This window comes from Exophiala aquamarina (genome assembly GCF_000709125.1).
Source record: "Exophiala aquamarina CBS 119918 chromosome Unknown aczIA-supercont1.17, whole genome shotgun sequence".
Taxonomy (NCBI): domain Eukaryota; kingdom Fungi; phylum Ascomycota; class Eurotiomycetes; order Chaetothyriales; family Herpotrichiellaceae; genus Exophiala; species Exophiala aquamarina.
In genome coordinates, this window is record NW_013550571.1 from 247,741 (window position 1) to 262,761 (window position 15,021).

Below are 15,021 nucleotides of genomic sequence, written 5' to 3' on the forward strand. Positions count from 1 at the left end.
GTTGACGGCTGGCAAATGGGGGACAGGGAGCATTGGCGCAACTCTCTCTGAAACAGGATCCTAAGATGTCAGGGAAGCGTTCTGTCCCTCAGTCGAGCACCCAGAGATAGCAATCATGGCCTTCCACTATACGGTCAGCACTGCCAATTGGCGGGTGCGCCCGGATATGCAAGGAAAACAGCTAACTATGTCTGTAGCACCTATCCTGAGATAAGCAGCAGGATGGAAGGCCATTCAGAGCAGCATGGGGGTTGAGTCTGCCCTCGCAGTCGGAGAGTGCAGAGTACGAGCTAGACTCGCAAAACGAGGATGTGCGGGCCAGGATGACCTTTTTCTGCCAGATGTTTTTTTCCTTTTGCGTTCTTTGCCATTATTGTTTGGCGGGGCAACAAGCCGAAGCCGCCTACGCCACTGCATTGGGCCATGGAAGGTACGGAGTACGGAGGACAGAGGACAAGTGCGCGTTTGGTACCAGTATGTAGTAACGATCTACTCCACACATACCTGTACAGATACCAGGGATTTCACGAGTACTAGCAACCAATGCTCTGTGCCACGGTCCCCAAGTTCCTCGTAAACCTCCAGTGGCCCCCTGTCTGTACAGTAAGCACACACATTGATTGTTTGCGTTTGCAAGAACAGCACACCAAGTTACCACGGTACCTACTACTACTCTAACAAAAGCAACATTTCAATTCTCAAATTCCCCAGCTCGAAACGACAGTACAGTACCTTACTGCATGTGTCGATTACTATCCTCGTATGACCTTCACCGTGGTTCCTCCCTTCCGCCTGCTCCCGCAAACGGATTGATTACCCAGCCGCGTACCTGTTTTCAGCACTCTGAGTACTCGCTCGGGCTCTGCGATGCATTTCATCCTGTCACCAAAAATACCAGTGACGGTACCCCGTAGTGCCCTCCCCCAAAGTAATTGAGCACGTCACACTTTGGCGCGCTACCTCGTTGTGGCCGTTATCAAACATAATCACTCAAATGCGGGCTTTTGCGAGTTCCCAGTTCAGTTCAATTTATTTCAGGAGGCCACTAAGTTCAATTCTCCGTCCTCAACCGGCCACATCTTCCTCTCCCCAAACATTCCATAGTCTGTCATACATTCGCTTGCGACACAACCGTCCCAGTAGTCGTAATGAGGGGGGTTCCTGCTCCTGGACATGGGCATGGTTAGGCATGGTTAACAGTGCCCCCGGAATACACACATAAGCTGTAGCAGCCGCGCAATTCCGTCTGCCCCTTCACTTACTCAGACGTGACTGGGACTCGTGTTCGGCCACCATGATCCTCCTTCGCTACTCGCTATCGCGCACCCAAGATCAGAAGCTGCATGCCCACGTCCAGGTCCCAAGCCCACCCGTCATTAGCCTGACTAGCAACTTTCTTAGCCGCAGCACTGGCGTTGACGGCCTGGAGTTTGAATCTTGACCTTGTCTCCTCCCCTACGCCTTGACCCGGCATCCTTGCGCCACCTGCTGCCCACTTTTCCTCGCACCACCTTGCTGCACCTCACCTGCAACTCGCAGAAACCCTGGTCTCCTCATCTGTTCGCCTCTGTGCTCGAGCCGCGCCCTCCAGAATCCACTCAGCTGCTCTCCTTCGCCCACCCGCCCACTCGATCCTCAGACTTGACTCTCGCCCACTGGCACCCATCCACTACTGCAGATCCGAGCTTCTTGCCTGCTTTGGCTGCTCCAGACTCAACACCTTTGCATGGCCTGCTCGCCTGCTTTTCCTTGCCTGCTATCCACAATTCACCAAAAAAACCTCCCCTTCTCGACATACAACCATCACCTCACCTCACCTCCTTCCTTCATCCTCTAGGCCTCTGCCAGCCTATCTCGACGTTATACAGAAAGAGCTGGGAATTTCTGAGATCCAGGGCCTCAGTTGGATTTTTGTTTTTTGTGGTCGGACGCCGTGTGGGAAGGGACTCCCAGCCGAACACGGATCACCAGAAGGAGAAATCAAAATCTCTCCCACGTCGACGAGAAAGTAGAGTCAGCAGGAACCAGGAAGCAAGAAGCAGGAAGCATCGACCCTCTTCGGTGTCGACACTGCTCCTCGACAGTTCACTGGACGCACTGTCGCGTCCATCCATCCCACAGAAGAATTCCCTACGCTGTACGGTTGATCTCTGATCCCGTGGCGTACGCACTTCTGCTTGTTATCAACTCCGATTTGACATATCAAACCCCCCAAACCAATTTTGCATCTACACTGCACTGCACTGCACTCCACGTCCAAGGCGGCTTGGTAGTGCTCGGATCCCAGTTTTGTGCATCATCGTTCCTGCATTCTAATCTCGGTGAGTACTATCCTCTACTGCCCACTAGCTGACGCAGAGGCCCTCCTCGCAATCTCTTCATCTTCCTTGAGTCGTTGTGGTGGCTGCGCTCTGACACGCCTCACGACTTCCATCCTCCTTGTCACGCTGGTTTCTCCGCCTACAACGCACCTACCACTGACCTTATTTTTATTGTCCACAATGCTTTGACCTTGGTACTGACCTCCTCTCCTATATTAGTTCACCTTTCCCCCACAATTCTTCTTCAGCCCTCCTCGGGCTGCTCTTGATGAGCCTCGTAGCGCGCTCTCTTCTGCAGTTCCCGGTTTGGGCCATATAGGTTGTCAATCGACCGAATGCCTTACACACCCCCCTCCCAGTTGTCCCCGGCAGCTTCGAAACCATCCAGTCCTTCTGTGAGCAGGTCTCACTCATATATCAAAGGACAGTTTCTCTCCCCAGAGCCGCCGGCTTCATCTAGCCGACCCAACCTCCCTCGCTCCCATGGCTCATCCTCATATCTCACCAAACATCGACGCAGTCCTTCCTTGAACGACGCTAAACATGACGTTGTTCACAGTGGCGAGGCTTACGGCGAGAACGGGAGCTTTGATCCTCATGGTAGCCTCCGCGAGTCGCCTCCGCCTGTGACCAATTCGTTGATTCCTGCAGGAATGACCATCTCCCCTCCCGACTCCTCCCACAATTCTAGTGATGACGAAGAATCCCATTCTCGAGGTCGATCCAGAGATTTCGAGCTGGGGGACAACCTGAAAGAGTTGCATGCAGCCATCAGGTCAATAGAACAAAGAAAATCCGGCTCACCTAATCGATCCGACGAGCAAAAGAAAACTCAGCCTGCAGAGCAACTCGATAGCTCTGCTCAGCAAACCACGGCAGATGTCTCTCGGCCTCCCTTATCACGGGAAGCACGTAAAATCTCACATTCCAGATCGTCCACTGATTCCAATATCGTTTTTGAGCCTCCAAAAATCCAAAAACCCGTCACGTTTCATCAAGATAGCGATTCCAGCGATAGTGACGCTCCTAACCCCAACCGCCCTGCAATGGTGCGGAAGAAGTCTGGCGAACTGGTTCGACCAGCACTTCGAGCATCCTCCCGACGGCGGCCCTCGAGTATGCCTGGCACTCCCACGTACTCAAAGGCCGTTCACTTCGACTCTCACCTTGAGCATGTGCGACACTTTCTCCAAGTGGACAGACCACTTGCCGTCAGTGCAGGTTCCTCACCTGTCGAAAACTATGAAAGTGAGAGTGAATTTCCCTTCGGGTCTGATGAATCCAGCACCCGCTCTCGCTCACCTTCTCATGAGTGGGAAATGCGCCTGGCAAACTTCCCCGCCGATTCAGACTGGAGAAGGTCACAGCCAGTTTTCGTTGAGCGCATATTCCTCTCATCGGACAATAAGAACCTCATCGGTACTGTTGCCGTTCAAAACATGGCGTTCCAGAAAACCGTTGTTGCTCGTTTCACACTCGATTATTGGAAAACCACCTCCGAAGTTGTTGCTGACTACAACACCGATGTTCGTCGTAAGCACAACGATGGGCTCGATCGCTTCAACTTCAGTATCAGACTGGCTGACCAGGCCAATCTCGAGAATAAAACACTTTTCTTCTGCATCAAGTATACAACCAATGGACAAGAGTACTGGGACAACAACGGGACGATCAATTACCAGGTTGACTTTGCAAAGAAAGCCAAGGTGAACCATGGTAAGAATGGCATGCCTGGTCTTGGGGCTCGCCCACTCAGTGCTTTACCTCGGAGTCGGCCGCCTCCACCTACCTCTTCTGGAAGACCAAAGTCGATGGTAACTTCGTTCGATGACTTCTCAACTGGCTTTGACAGCTTCGGCTCTTTCGGTCAATCTGCAGGTTCTCTGATGGGAGAGCCGAGACTCAAGCTAAGAAGCCCACGATCCAAAGCGGAATTGCTCCCGGAGACACCGCAACGCCGTCACAAGGCTGGTGCTCAGGCGTTTGGCAACCGATACGATTTCAACTCATCGCTATCGGCTGCCAAGAGTAATGCATTCGCTGCTTTGGGCGAACATAGTGGGTTGTCTCCAAGGGCGGATACAAAGCAGTCCTCCCGCAAAGTTCCTTCGCCAATCATCACCAACGGTGGATCACCAGCTCTCATCAAATCCGGTGTTGCGCCCACCGCTCTTGGTACTGGTGCTGTGTCGACGGCACCAGGACTTGCCACACTAAACTCAAAGCCTGCGGCCTTGATGTCGGAAAAACCACCACTTACCTCACAGTCCTACCAGGAACTAGTGGACAAGTACTGCTTTGTAGGTGCCCAGGGAAAGAGCCAGGAAGTGTAAACCTTGACGTGCTAATGTTTGTTGCAGTTTGGGACGCCGAAGCAGAATCAACCTCTCACCAAGTCTGCTTTGAGCATGATTGATGGGGCCGCTGATTATATGTCGGCGTCAGATTTGAGCACTGGAGACAGTCCTCATTCCACAGCTTCATCTGGGTCTTCAACACCCACACCACCTCGAAGCCTGTCGCCAACACCATCTTCCCAGGCCCAGAAGCTGTATGGATCCTATATTGCTCGATCATCGTCTCCCATGGCGAGCGCTGACAGCTACTTCTCGCCGCCTCGGTCGCGATCTCCAGTGGCATTCGGATATCCCTACCACTCACCTTCTCAACTCATGTCCGAAACTCCAACCCCAACTGCCATATTGGGATAATAATCTTTCTTTCTTCAATTGCAATTATTGCAATCAGTTGGGCCAGCCCTATACCTGTGCTGGCCTATGCACATAATGGACGAATCGATGCTGCTTTCATGGGTTTGATGTCTGACATGCTCAACGTTTTGATGCACCACTCGGGGAGATGGTTCATGAGAAACATGATGGATGTGACACCGATCCAAATGGCACGTATTCGTGCAGGTGGTTTTCCAATTGTGTTTTCTGTCTGCTGTTCTTGAGCGCTCAGACACTTTTCGCAGTCCTTTTCAGCATCGGTGGTCGACGACACAACTTGACGTCGAACTGGCTTTTTCACAGTCTTCTTGAATTATTGTTAATAGACGCAACTCATCTCTCTTTTTGGTTCATTGGGGAGATCGACAAAGTCCTCACCCCAAACGAACGGGTCCGGAGTGCAATTAGAGAGGGGGGGGTTTGATCGGAGGAACGGATTGACGATTAATACTCTGGAGGACACGGACATCTGGTCAACCAAAAAAAAGTTTTTGAATGAAATGGATTTTTGTTGCGCATTGTTTGGTCTCTTGTCGTTCTTGGACCGCGAAAGCATTGCACCCAAAAATTCCTCGGTCGATATGGCGACGACTGTTCCGGGACGACGGTTCCCATGAAGGACTCCTACGCCTAAGGTTGGACCTCTTACTGCCACAGAAGGCATTGTGGCTTGTGCGTGGGGTTTCAAATTCCTACCCGAAGGCCAAACCTCACTTTCAATAGCCTGGCCTTGACACTAATGATGGAAAGACCTGCAGGCTTGGATGAAATGTTGATCGTGTGTGGACCGATTGCACGGCTCATGAATGGTTATAATCGGAATCGAGGGTTTTTGGCGTGTTTGTGCAAATAATATATGTATGCATGGAGCGTTGGGTGAATAGTTTGCATGGGTTGATTGGTTGGGACGGAAGGGCAAACGATCCCACAAACAGAGATGTGAATAACATGCCTCTTTATTCTTAAACCACGCATGGTGGTTCGTTTCGGTTTCTCGTGACTTTGCGTGTCGTATCTTCTTCATTCATTGTCCAAGGGAGACTCAATACAAAAAACACGTGATGAGCTGCTGGGAGATGAGCAGTGCGAGTATGCGCGCTGTGTTTGTTGATTCGACGTCCCAAACGAGTACTGGAATTCACCAGTCCCAAAAATGCAGCCCGGGCTCCATGTGAGATCGATCACGAGCGTGCACTCAACGTCGCATTCAGCCTTCCAGCGCTCAGACTTGAGAATGCCCCAAGCTCTCGCGCTCGAGCGTCCAGCGTGGAATAAAACGGACGGAGGTTACGAGCAGTCGATGGGTCCTTCACTTCGTGGACATGGTGGCACTGAAGCGCACGGGGGCCGACGGAGGGTGATCGGATTCTCATGGTGTGTTTTGTTGACATCAAACAGGAAGGTAATGAATGCGCAGGACGACGACGGTCGATGGTGCATCGCGGCCGGTGGGTGTGAGGTACTCGTGAACTAGCTGGACGGCGTGTGGTGGTGGTGGTGGGGTGGGGCCGGGGCTTCTTCCATCCTACGCAATACTACGCGTTTCTCCCCGCCCGTCAGTCGACGCTCGTGGAAAAGCGTGCGTGCGTGCGTTAGCAGATGTGCAGCGGGTCGGCGACTAGCATCCGGGCCATCCATCTCCCATCCCCCGTGAGGTGTCTTCTCTCCTCCCGCGTCGGGAAAGGGCGGCTATTGTGCGACAAAGCGGGATTTTCGAGGGAGGCAGATGAGGTGGCAGTGTAGTGAGACTCGAGAGAAACAAGGATCGCTTGCGAGGGGTCCAAGCTCCTTTCTCCTTCTTCTTTTTCTTCTTCTCGTCGCACCGAATCGAGTTTTCCGTATGGGGAAGCGTTTTTCTTTTCTTAGTACCGTCGTAGAGGCGATCGACCGGATGGTGGTGGGAGCGCTGAGCTAAAGGACAGCTAGTCGGCGGCTGCTGGGTTGGGCTCGGATGCTGGTCGGTGCGTGGATTTGAATCTCGTACCTTGTAGGGCATTTATTGGAGGCGATCGCAAGGTTTTGACGTGGTGTTATTACCTTGGTCTGCTTCCTGTGCGGATGCAGAAGCCGGAGGAGAGATCGTCGTGGTGGAGGAAGAGGTGCTGATTCTGGCTGTCGTCATTCCCGATGAGGACGTGCGGTGCAAGCAAACAACGCTGCAAGGCTGTACGCCACATCTAGACAGTGGCCAAGGGTATGGAATGGTCCATCCGTGCGTTGGTACGACACGGCAGTCAGGGGCATGCTGGGTTCTTGCGAGAGAACCTGGTCACTCGATGGAAGGCTCCGTGGAAGGGATCCCTTCTGCAGCTATCGGCCTGCAGGTGAAGAGGGTGATTCTCTCTGCACCGCATTAAACGTCAGTGTGACATGTACCGGTGACTTGGTGTCAAACACTATCAGGGTAAGCATGCGGAAGAATGGCAAGGCATGGCGAACATGCTAGAACGATCGGGAGCAGTCCGTGTTGGCGGGGAGGGCCATGGATATTTGGACGACGTCTTGAGGCTTCTGAGCCCGAAGGTTGCAGCTACATCATAGATCGCAATGGTTGGGTGAATAATAATGTGTGTCTGCACCTATGGTGAGCTATCCTCTTGTCAGGGTGAGTGCATGCATTCGGAACAACAGGATGCTTCGTGAGTTCGGCTCGAAACTGGCGGCAGCAGGGTCGTCGTCGTCAAGGGCAGAACATGCAGAACCGGTGGTGGACGAGTCAGTTCTACCATCAATTGTACGGAGTGGTGCGACCCAAACCACACGCTGCGTCAACATAGGACTTCTTCGACTGATGCCCAAAGTCTGCACAGCAATGCAACACCTCTTGCAGGGGGTAGGTAACGCACTGGGTCAGGCGACGGCAAGGTGCCACTGCGATAACGACGACCTGCTATAGATCATACCGCTTTTCTCTTTAACTGGTAGGCATGTTGTCTTTGCCATCCATCATCGAGTCGACTAGCGTCAGTGGAGATGGCATGAATCGCGACCGTGCTGGTCGCGGGCCGAATGGAGGAAAGCTGCGGTACGGAGCGAGGCGGTCAGAGCCTTGCTCAAGTCATGCTGATTAACTATTTCCGCCATCGTATGTCAACATCAGTCGGACAATGGTATCAAATGATGGTTTGTTGGTGAAACACTGTTGTTTGAGTGGCCACGCGTTTCGAAAAGGATTTAACATTGGTGGTGTAATGCATACGCTGCTGTGAGGGCATCTCAGGGATGCCAGAGGCCCGATAAGGGGGGGCCGCGTCCGAGAGCGATGCCAGCAAGACGGCACTGGCAGTCCAAACTGGAAGTATCGATGTGCAAAGTATCGCTTTTCAGCGACAAAGATGAGTGCATATTCGACAAGCGATGCGACGACGAAGTAGAAAGGAAGACATGAAAGGAGAGCCAGATCGCGAAAGGCCATCGATGATATGATGTACCCCTGGACGCCCAAAGTGAGGGAAGAATGTCGGATCTGAGAAGGGGCGAGGGTCCTGGTTAGGAATTTCAGGGTCTGAGACGACGTGTCAGTGGACCGGGGAAGCAGGAAACGGGGTCAACTTGACAGCCAGGATCGACATGTGCCTCGCCGGGCGACTGGCTCAGCGGATACGGATGACGGATCTTTCCCAAGTGGTAGCCCTGTCCCCCTTTCTGAACAGTGCCATCGTTCCGAAACAGGATAGGATAGGGCTGGTCCCTTCTTTTGGATGATCCCGTAACTTTTACGAGACTGGGAAAGGCTTTGGGGTAGCTTTCCCATGTTATATAATCTGTGGTAGGAATGGTAGTACTCAGTACTCCGGAGCGTCGAAGGGAAATAAGCGGGCGTCTTGGAGTGTTTTTATTCCAAGAGGGACTCTCCCATGGGGTCACACTGCCTGCAGGACGTCAGATAGGGTTTAATACCTTCGCCCTAGGCACCTGGCGAATTCGAGTTTGGTGTGGGTGGCCCAGAAATGACCAGGTGCCAACTTGAACGTGGATCGAGTCAGCTGCTGGCCTGGACTGAGGTTGGAGCGAGTGGAAGGAAGAAAACACAGGGCTGCCCAAACCTAGTGGGCACTGTCATCCTTTTTCCTTTTTTATTTGGTCGGGGGCGGCCTGCGTCTTGCGTCTTGCGTCTTGCATGGTTGGAGACGATTCGAGGTTGACAGTTAGGTTGTCTCCGGCCAGGAGTACGAGAGTCCTTTTCGATGGCCAAGCGCCATTCCATTTGGCAAATGAATCCCACCGACTTTAGCCGGGTTGAGCCTGCGAGCGTGCTTTGGCTCGGTTTTCTCGAGAAATGGGCACTCGAGTTGGCTAAAAGCCGTGCCATTTTCGTCGACCTGGTCTCAACTCGTGTAGCAGGGCTAATATCCCACAAAATGGGCCCGCGTGACCAGAAATCCTCTTAGGCGCTTCAACCTCGGCGCAGGCTCCGGGGCGTGTTTGGTGCATGTGGTCACTTGGTCCCCAGTTATTCCAAGTTTGATGATGGTGATCTGTTCTCGGGTATAATCTGGAACAGTCTATGTGCCTGACGATCCACCCGTGCCCTGCATTCCACGGCCGTTGGTCCAGTCAGCTTTCTGCAAGTCACCGCTTGTACTCGTCTAGCGAATTACAATGGCGAGGTACCTCCGGGACTTGCCCTGCACTGGACCCTGAGTTTGATGAGATTCCGTGTCCTCTCGCTTTGTTGTTCTTTTGAGCGGTTCCCTTCCGGCGGCCTTCGCTGTGATTGACCGGGGACTAGTTATACTAGTTATACTCGTACTGTGTGCATCCCTACGGTATGTGCGTTCCACAAAGCTGGCATGCGGCTCGTGTTCGGAATGTGGTAAGAATCCCTTCGTCCCCCACAACGGAGCAATGGACCTCAAATTTTATGACCTCGTGACGGGAGTTATTCTGCTAGGCAAGAGCCTACCAAGTTCCTACCATGTTTGTATCTAATTTCGCTTGTAGATCGAGCCCATTGTCATTGACGACTCTGCGATATTCCGTATGGCTTTAGAGGCAGCCTGATGACGCCAGCGAAGATGCTGCTGTTTGCCGTTTATTCATGACGACCATTTTATGAGGCAACGTATTCCACACGTTGCACCAAGTCGCATCACATTCATAGGCTACGTTGCGAGTCACATATTGATTGGCCTCGAGAACGCGAACGCGAACGTCGATCCGGATCGCTCCTTCCTTGGAAACAAGACGCGCTCGGGATCGGATTAGTTTGCCCCACCCGCCCAGGATCTAATATCTCAGGCTGTGTGCGCATCGGTGAAGAATTTTGCGTCTGGTCATCACGAGATCTCACAAGACTGACTTGCGCAGTCGGCCCCTACAGTCTTACAGTAGATCGCATTGCCCTCATCGAATCAATGTCATATTCATAGCGAATGCAAAAGAGCGCAATGGTGCCCTTGCAGAGCTCTCGCCGCCCTCTTTCAATATCATTCCTCACCAAAGGGCTCGCCAACTGGCTCAGCTGACCAGACGGTATCCCAAATGCCGCGAACGGCTCCCCGCACGTTCGTGAGTCTAGGTTGGGTGTTCAACAAGACTACCACTCGGTTCAGTGCTACCTCGGTCTCATATCAACCGAATAAGCAGGGCTAGCATACGGCAGATTCCGATGCCCCAACGCTTGGAGCAGTATCTAGTTCGACGACTACTGTAAGCCAATGCCACAAGTTGACGTTGACAATAGCAGTATTTGAGGACACTAGGCTATAAACCGGATGAGTTCCGATAATGGTGCAGCTATCCGTTCGGAAAGCAAGACACTCAGTGGTCATTGTGCTTCTCGACAGAGCTCATGATTTTCAATCATGGGCCGCAAAAGCTCTCAATGCCCACCGGCAGCAGTTGTACTTCTGATCGCTGCTCGCAGCTCGCACGTTATGAAAAGAACTGTTTTGCTCTTCGGTGTGCGTACAGTACATACCCCGGGCGGGGGTCTATCGCTTGCATGGTCAAACCCAAGTGAGATGAAACGAACCATGCTGCAATCATAAATTATCTAGGAGGGAGTGGCTTAGCGTGTAGGCCTCCTACCAGCGTCCAGTCTCCATACCACCATCCTTTTTTCAGTCGTCAATGCCGTGTTTTGTATCTCGTTGCACCGTCGATCTCATATCTTACCAGAAATGGTGGGTGCTTTGATTTATGGTCATGTCGGCCAACGTGTCTCATTGGGGTTCGTGCGGCCAGAGAGCAGCAAAAAATAGGATCAATTCCCCCAAAACGTGCTGCTGTCTATCCAGTCGGGCTCGGCATTTGTGTTGACTATCCCTGCAATGTCGAGCCACATATCTCCCAGGCCCAAGATATTCGTGAACTCATTCGGAGAACCTGGCGGCTGGCCAGCTACCAGTGGTCCAGGATTCGACGGTTGGCTGAAGGCATCTATCCCTTGGAACTGTATATCCCCCGGAAGTGACCCCAGCCCCGTGGTCAGAGCGCCATTCGTTTCAGGAGAACTTGTCGGTTTGCCACGAGTGTTGTCGAGAGTCGCGGCCATCGCCAAATGTCCCCCTCCTGTTGAATAAGAAGCATCTCCATGTTGTACTCGGATCGAACGTGCTGGTGCGCCGCACATTCGCTGAGGTGCATTATCCTCACCTGCGGGCACCTGCATTTGTACTTGCGTAGATATCTTATCCAGGATGCTGGTACACCAGTCTGCCGCTATATGTCCATCCGAAAACTCCTGCAACAGACGTTTGGACTGTTGAAGCCTCTGTACTCCTTCAGAGCGGATGAGGACTTCGGTCGAAGTCATGTCAAAAATATGGCTGATACCTGCTGAGAGCAGGCAGCCAAGGCAGGTAGCAGACAGCGAGCTCACCAGGTCGGCTTCATAAAAATCCATGCCGATTCTGGTGATCTCAATGGCGGCGTAACGCACCACAATTCGAGACTGGTCTTGGCCAACCTGAGCAGGGGTTTGAGTAGGAATGTTCACACTACTCGAAGCCAAGATTCGCGGTCGGTGCAGTGCCATCAAGGTCGTGTGATATAGCATAGATAGGAGACCACGGTGTGCGAGCTCGGCTTTGTCAAAAGGGTCGAACTTTTCAACCATGGGTCGACAGTGCAAGATACCTTCTGGCGCTTCTTTGCGCCACCGATCCAAGTCCTGGTCACAGATTCTAAGCTGTTCAATGTCAAGCGCCTTGCGCGGTAATGTCATCTTGTTCAGGCCGGTTAACTGTCGACTGGAGTATAAGCTCGCCGTCTGTCCTGAGGAGCTCTCAGGATACGCCAATTGGAGCACCCTTCTTAATATCCGGCATAACCTAGCCATTTCGGTAGCTAGACGAGCAAACATTCGTTGCTGGCTCACCAGAAGGGGGACGGTGCCAGGCATGAAGTCCGAATCGGTATCGTAGACATCGAAGTCTTCAACCTCGAGCATGTCCACGAAGTGGTCCTCATCTCGTATCCTCGGGGCCCTGCTCAACCCAAACGATGCGATCGTGTCACGCATGAGGATTGTCCACCATAATCGTTTCCTAAATCGTGCAATCTCAGGACTGAACGTTGCCTCTGCACACGGCTGATGTAGGCCGATCGTGCGGGACACCGAGAGAGCAGTTCCAATCCAATGCCATGCATCTTTATTCTCATTTGGGCCTTCCCACCAGAAGGTCAGCAGTATAAGGCACTGTACCAAACAGATACGATCATCCTCATAATCTGAATCATAAAGCAAGCGAACCTTTCGATGCAAGGCTTTTCGTGCCGCGTGGCGGGTCAAGAACCCGAGCTTGCGCAGGAATCTTATATCAACCCAGGTACTTCCAACGAACATCATCGCTTGGAAGAGGAGAAGACTCAACTTTCCAGAATTGGGGCCTGATTCATTGACACAGGCCTGAACGCTTTTCAAGTCAAGGATGGGAAAGCAGGGCTGCACGTGTTGAAAAAAGCTTCGTAGACAAGCGTCACGTAGATCAGGAGCTGGGACCGTGAGTGCACCCTTCTTAGTGAGACATTCTAAGTCTTCTGGATCCATATCAGAGGAAGGCGGCCTAACATAGCTGGGAAGCTCTGTTGAACCATGAGAAGAATCCAAGCTAGGAGCAGTTCCTGGCAGAGGGAGCGGGAAACTAAGGGAGTTTGACATTTGCAGACTTTCAAGAGGTCTGCCGTTAAGCTCAAGTTGCGCTTTATGTCCTGGTTTGATGCATTAGTGGACATACGTTACGAGGCAAGAATAAGGACACGGATACCTGAAAGTGCTCTGGCACTGGCTCTGTCGTTTGATCGTTGGTTTGACGAACGAAGTCTAGTGTGGGGTAAAGAAGTCCGTCCATCCAGGATGAAATGAGGCTCTGCATGATCCTTTCCAGAAATCTCGAGCAATGATCTAGCTGCATGTGGACGCGTATTTTGTACGGGTTTTGATCTAGTGGATGGTCTGCACTAGTCGTGAGTATTGGTCCCCTAAACCGTAGGACGCCTTGGTAATTTAGAACAAGCTTTGAGGTAGACCTTACCTCACCGGCTGCTTAGGCATCAAGATGCATTCGACATTTTCGAAGGCACAGATTGAACATGATTTATCTCCACGAGCATCACATCGAACCTTCTTCCGGCGACAAAGAGTACAGGCTGCCCGTGCCCGTCGTGGTCCCTTTTGCAGCATGGTCCCATCCTCGAAGGTGATAGATAATGGAGATTGCATCGCTCGTAGCGATGGAGACATACGTGCTTCGTAAGCTTGTCGGTGTGTTCACAAGAGAGAATGTGAAATCATCACGCAGCTTACATTTCCCTTAATCCGGCTTATGGCCAAGCGGCGATCTTTCTCCAGGATCGCATCGGCAGTACGTTTGGGGCCGAATCAGGTTGTAATTCCCTCGAGGGCAGACTCTGCGGCCGCATCAGCACTATCGAAGAGGGGCTTTCACAGACACAAATTGGCCTCTGCGGCGGTCCTCGTCAAGTCCACCGCCTGCAAGGCCGCCTATTGCCTGCAGCGGGGACGGAATGCCAAGCTGCATATTCCAAACTCAAATCCAACTTCCTCCTTTGGAGGCGCCAGGGAAATCTGCCCCAAGGCCTCCTCGACCTCCTCGACCTCCTCGATCTCCACATCCTCTTCAAGCCGGGCTTTCATCTTCGGTCTATCTTCATCGTCATCTCTCGTCCTCTTGTTGCCATTGGTGGCGGCCGGCTGAACAACCGCTTCACGCCTAGGGAAAAAGGTAAGCGTTGCTGGGCCATCCCAATCCTCCTCCCCCTCTTCCTCGCCCTCTTCATCACAATCGGTGGCTCGTAGTCGCACACCTCCTTCATCTTCATCTTCATCCTCGGCGCCCACCGCAGCAAAACGTGTGTACTCTTCCCCGTAATCGGGGCATTGTTCTGGCTCAACAGTACCATCAACGCGCTCCGGACGTATCATTGATTGTGTGTGCAATTCCACCTTGAGGAGGCCACGATAGCCCTTGTTTTTCTCATACCATAAGTGCAATCCCCTTCTATTCATACAGTTAATTTTTAAGAACCTCGTGTTACGAAACATTAAAGTTTTTGAAGTTTCTTGCACTAGTAAATGAGTTTCTTAACCTATAGACTCTATATAATACTAGCGAAGGTACTTAACTATACCTGAATGCCTGAAATAGCTTAATATAAATTCCTTTAATTATGTTAGGAACGAGATGAGCGAGATCTTCTAGAGTCTTTCTAAGGGTTCTCTATCTAACTATATACATAAAAGTAACATCGACTCGAAGCGTAAGGAGCTATAAGAGCTCCGGATGCTTCCCGTATACGATATACCTACGAGTTACGTGCCTCTTAGTACCTTTATAGGTATCTCTTATCCTTCTATCACGGCGATCCGTGATAAATAATTATTTTAACCGGCGTAATAATAATTAGATATATCGCTAACTAATTCTTATAGCCTAATTAAGCCTTAAACTAGGGGGAAGATATCTCTATAGATCGGTAATAGATAAATTATATAGGAGTTT

At 51.8% G+C, this 15,021-nt stretch overlaps 2 protein-coding genes across 2 annotated transcripts; one reads left to right on the forward strand and one right to left on the reverse strand.

The window, feature by feature from the left end:
• Nucleotides 1–2,656: 2,656 nt before the first annotated feature.
• A1O9_11361 (uncharacterized protein) lies at nucleotides 2,657–4,654 on the forward strand (the record flags this gene model as incomplete). The annotated part of the gene is made up of 1 exon (XM_013399655.1): nucleotides 2,657–4,654. One exon carries the CDS (start codon nucleotides 2,657–2,659, stop codon nucleotides 4,652–4,654), a length of 1,998 nt encoding a protein of 665 aa, XP_013255109.1.
• Nucleotides 4,655–11,261: 6,607 nt separating this feature from the next.
• A1O9_11362 (uncharacterized protein) lies at nucleotides 11,262–13,049 on the reverse strand (the record flags this gene model as incomplete). Its single annotated transcript, XM_013399656.1, has 1 exon — nucleotides 11,262–13,049. The coding sequence occupies one exon, from the start codon at nucleotides 13,047–13,049 to the stop codon at nucleotides 11,262–11,264; it is 1,788 nt and encodes a 595-aa protein (XP_013255110.1).
• Between the last annotated feature and the right edge of the window lie 1,972 nt (nucleotides 13,050–15,021).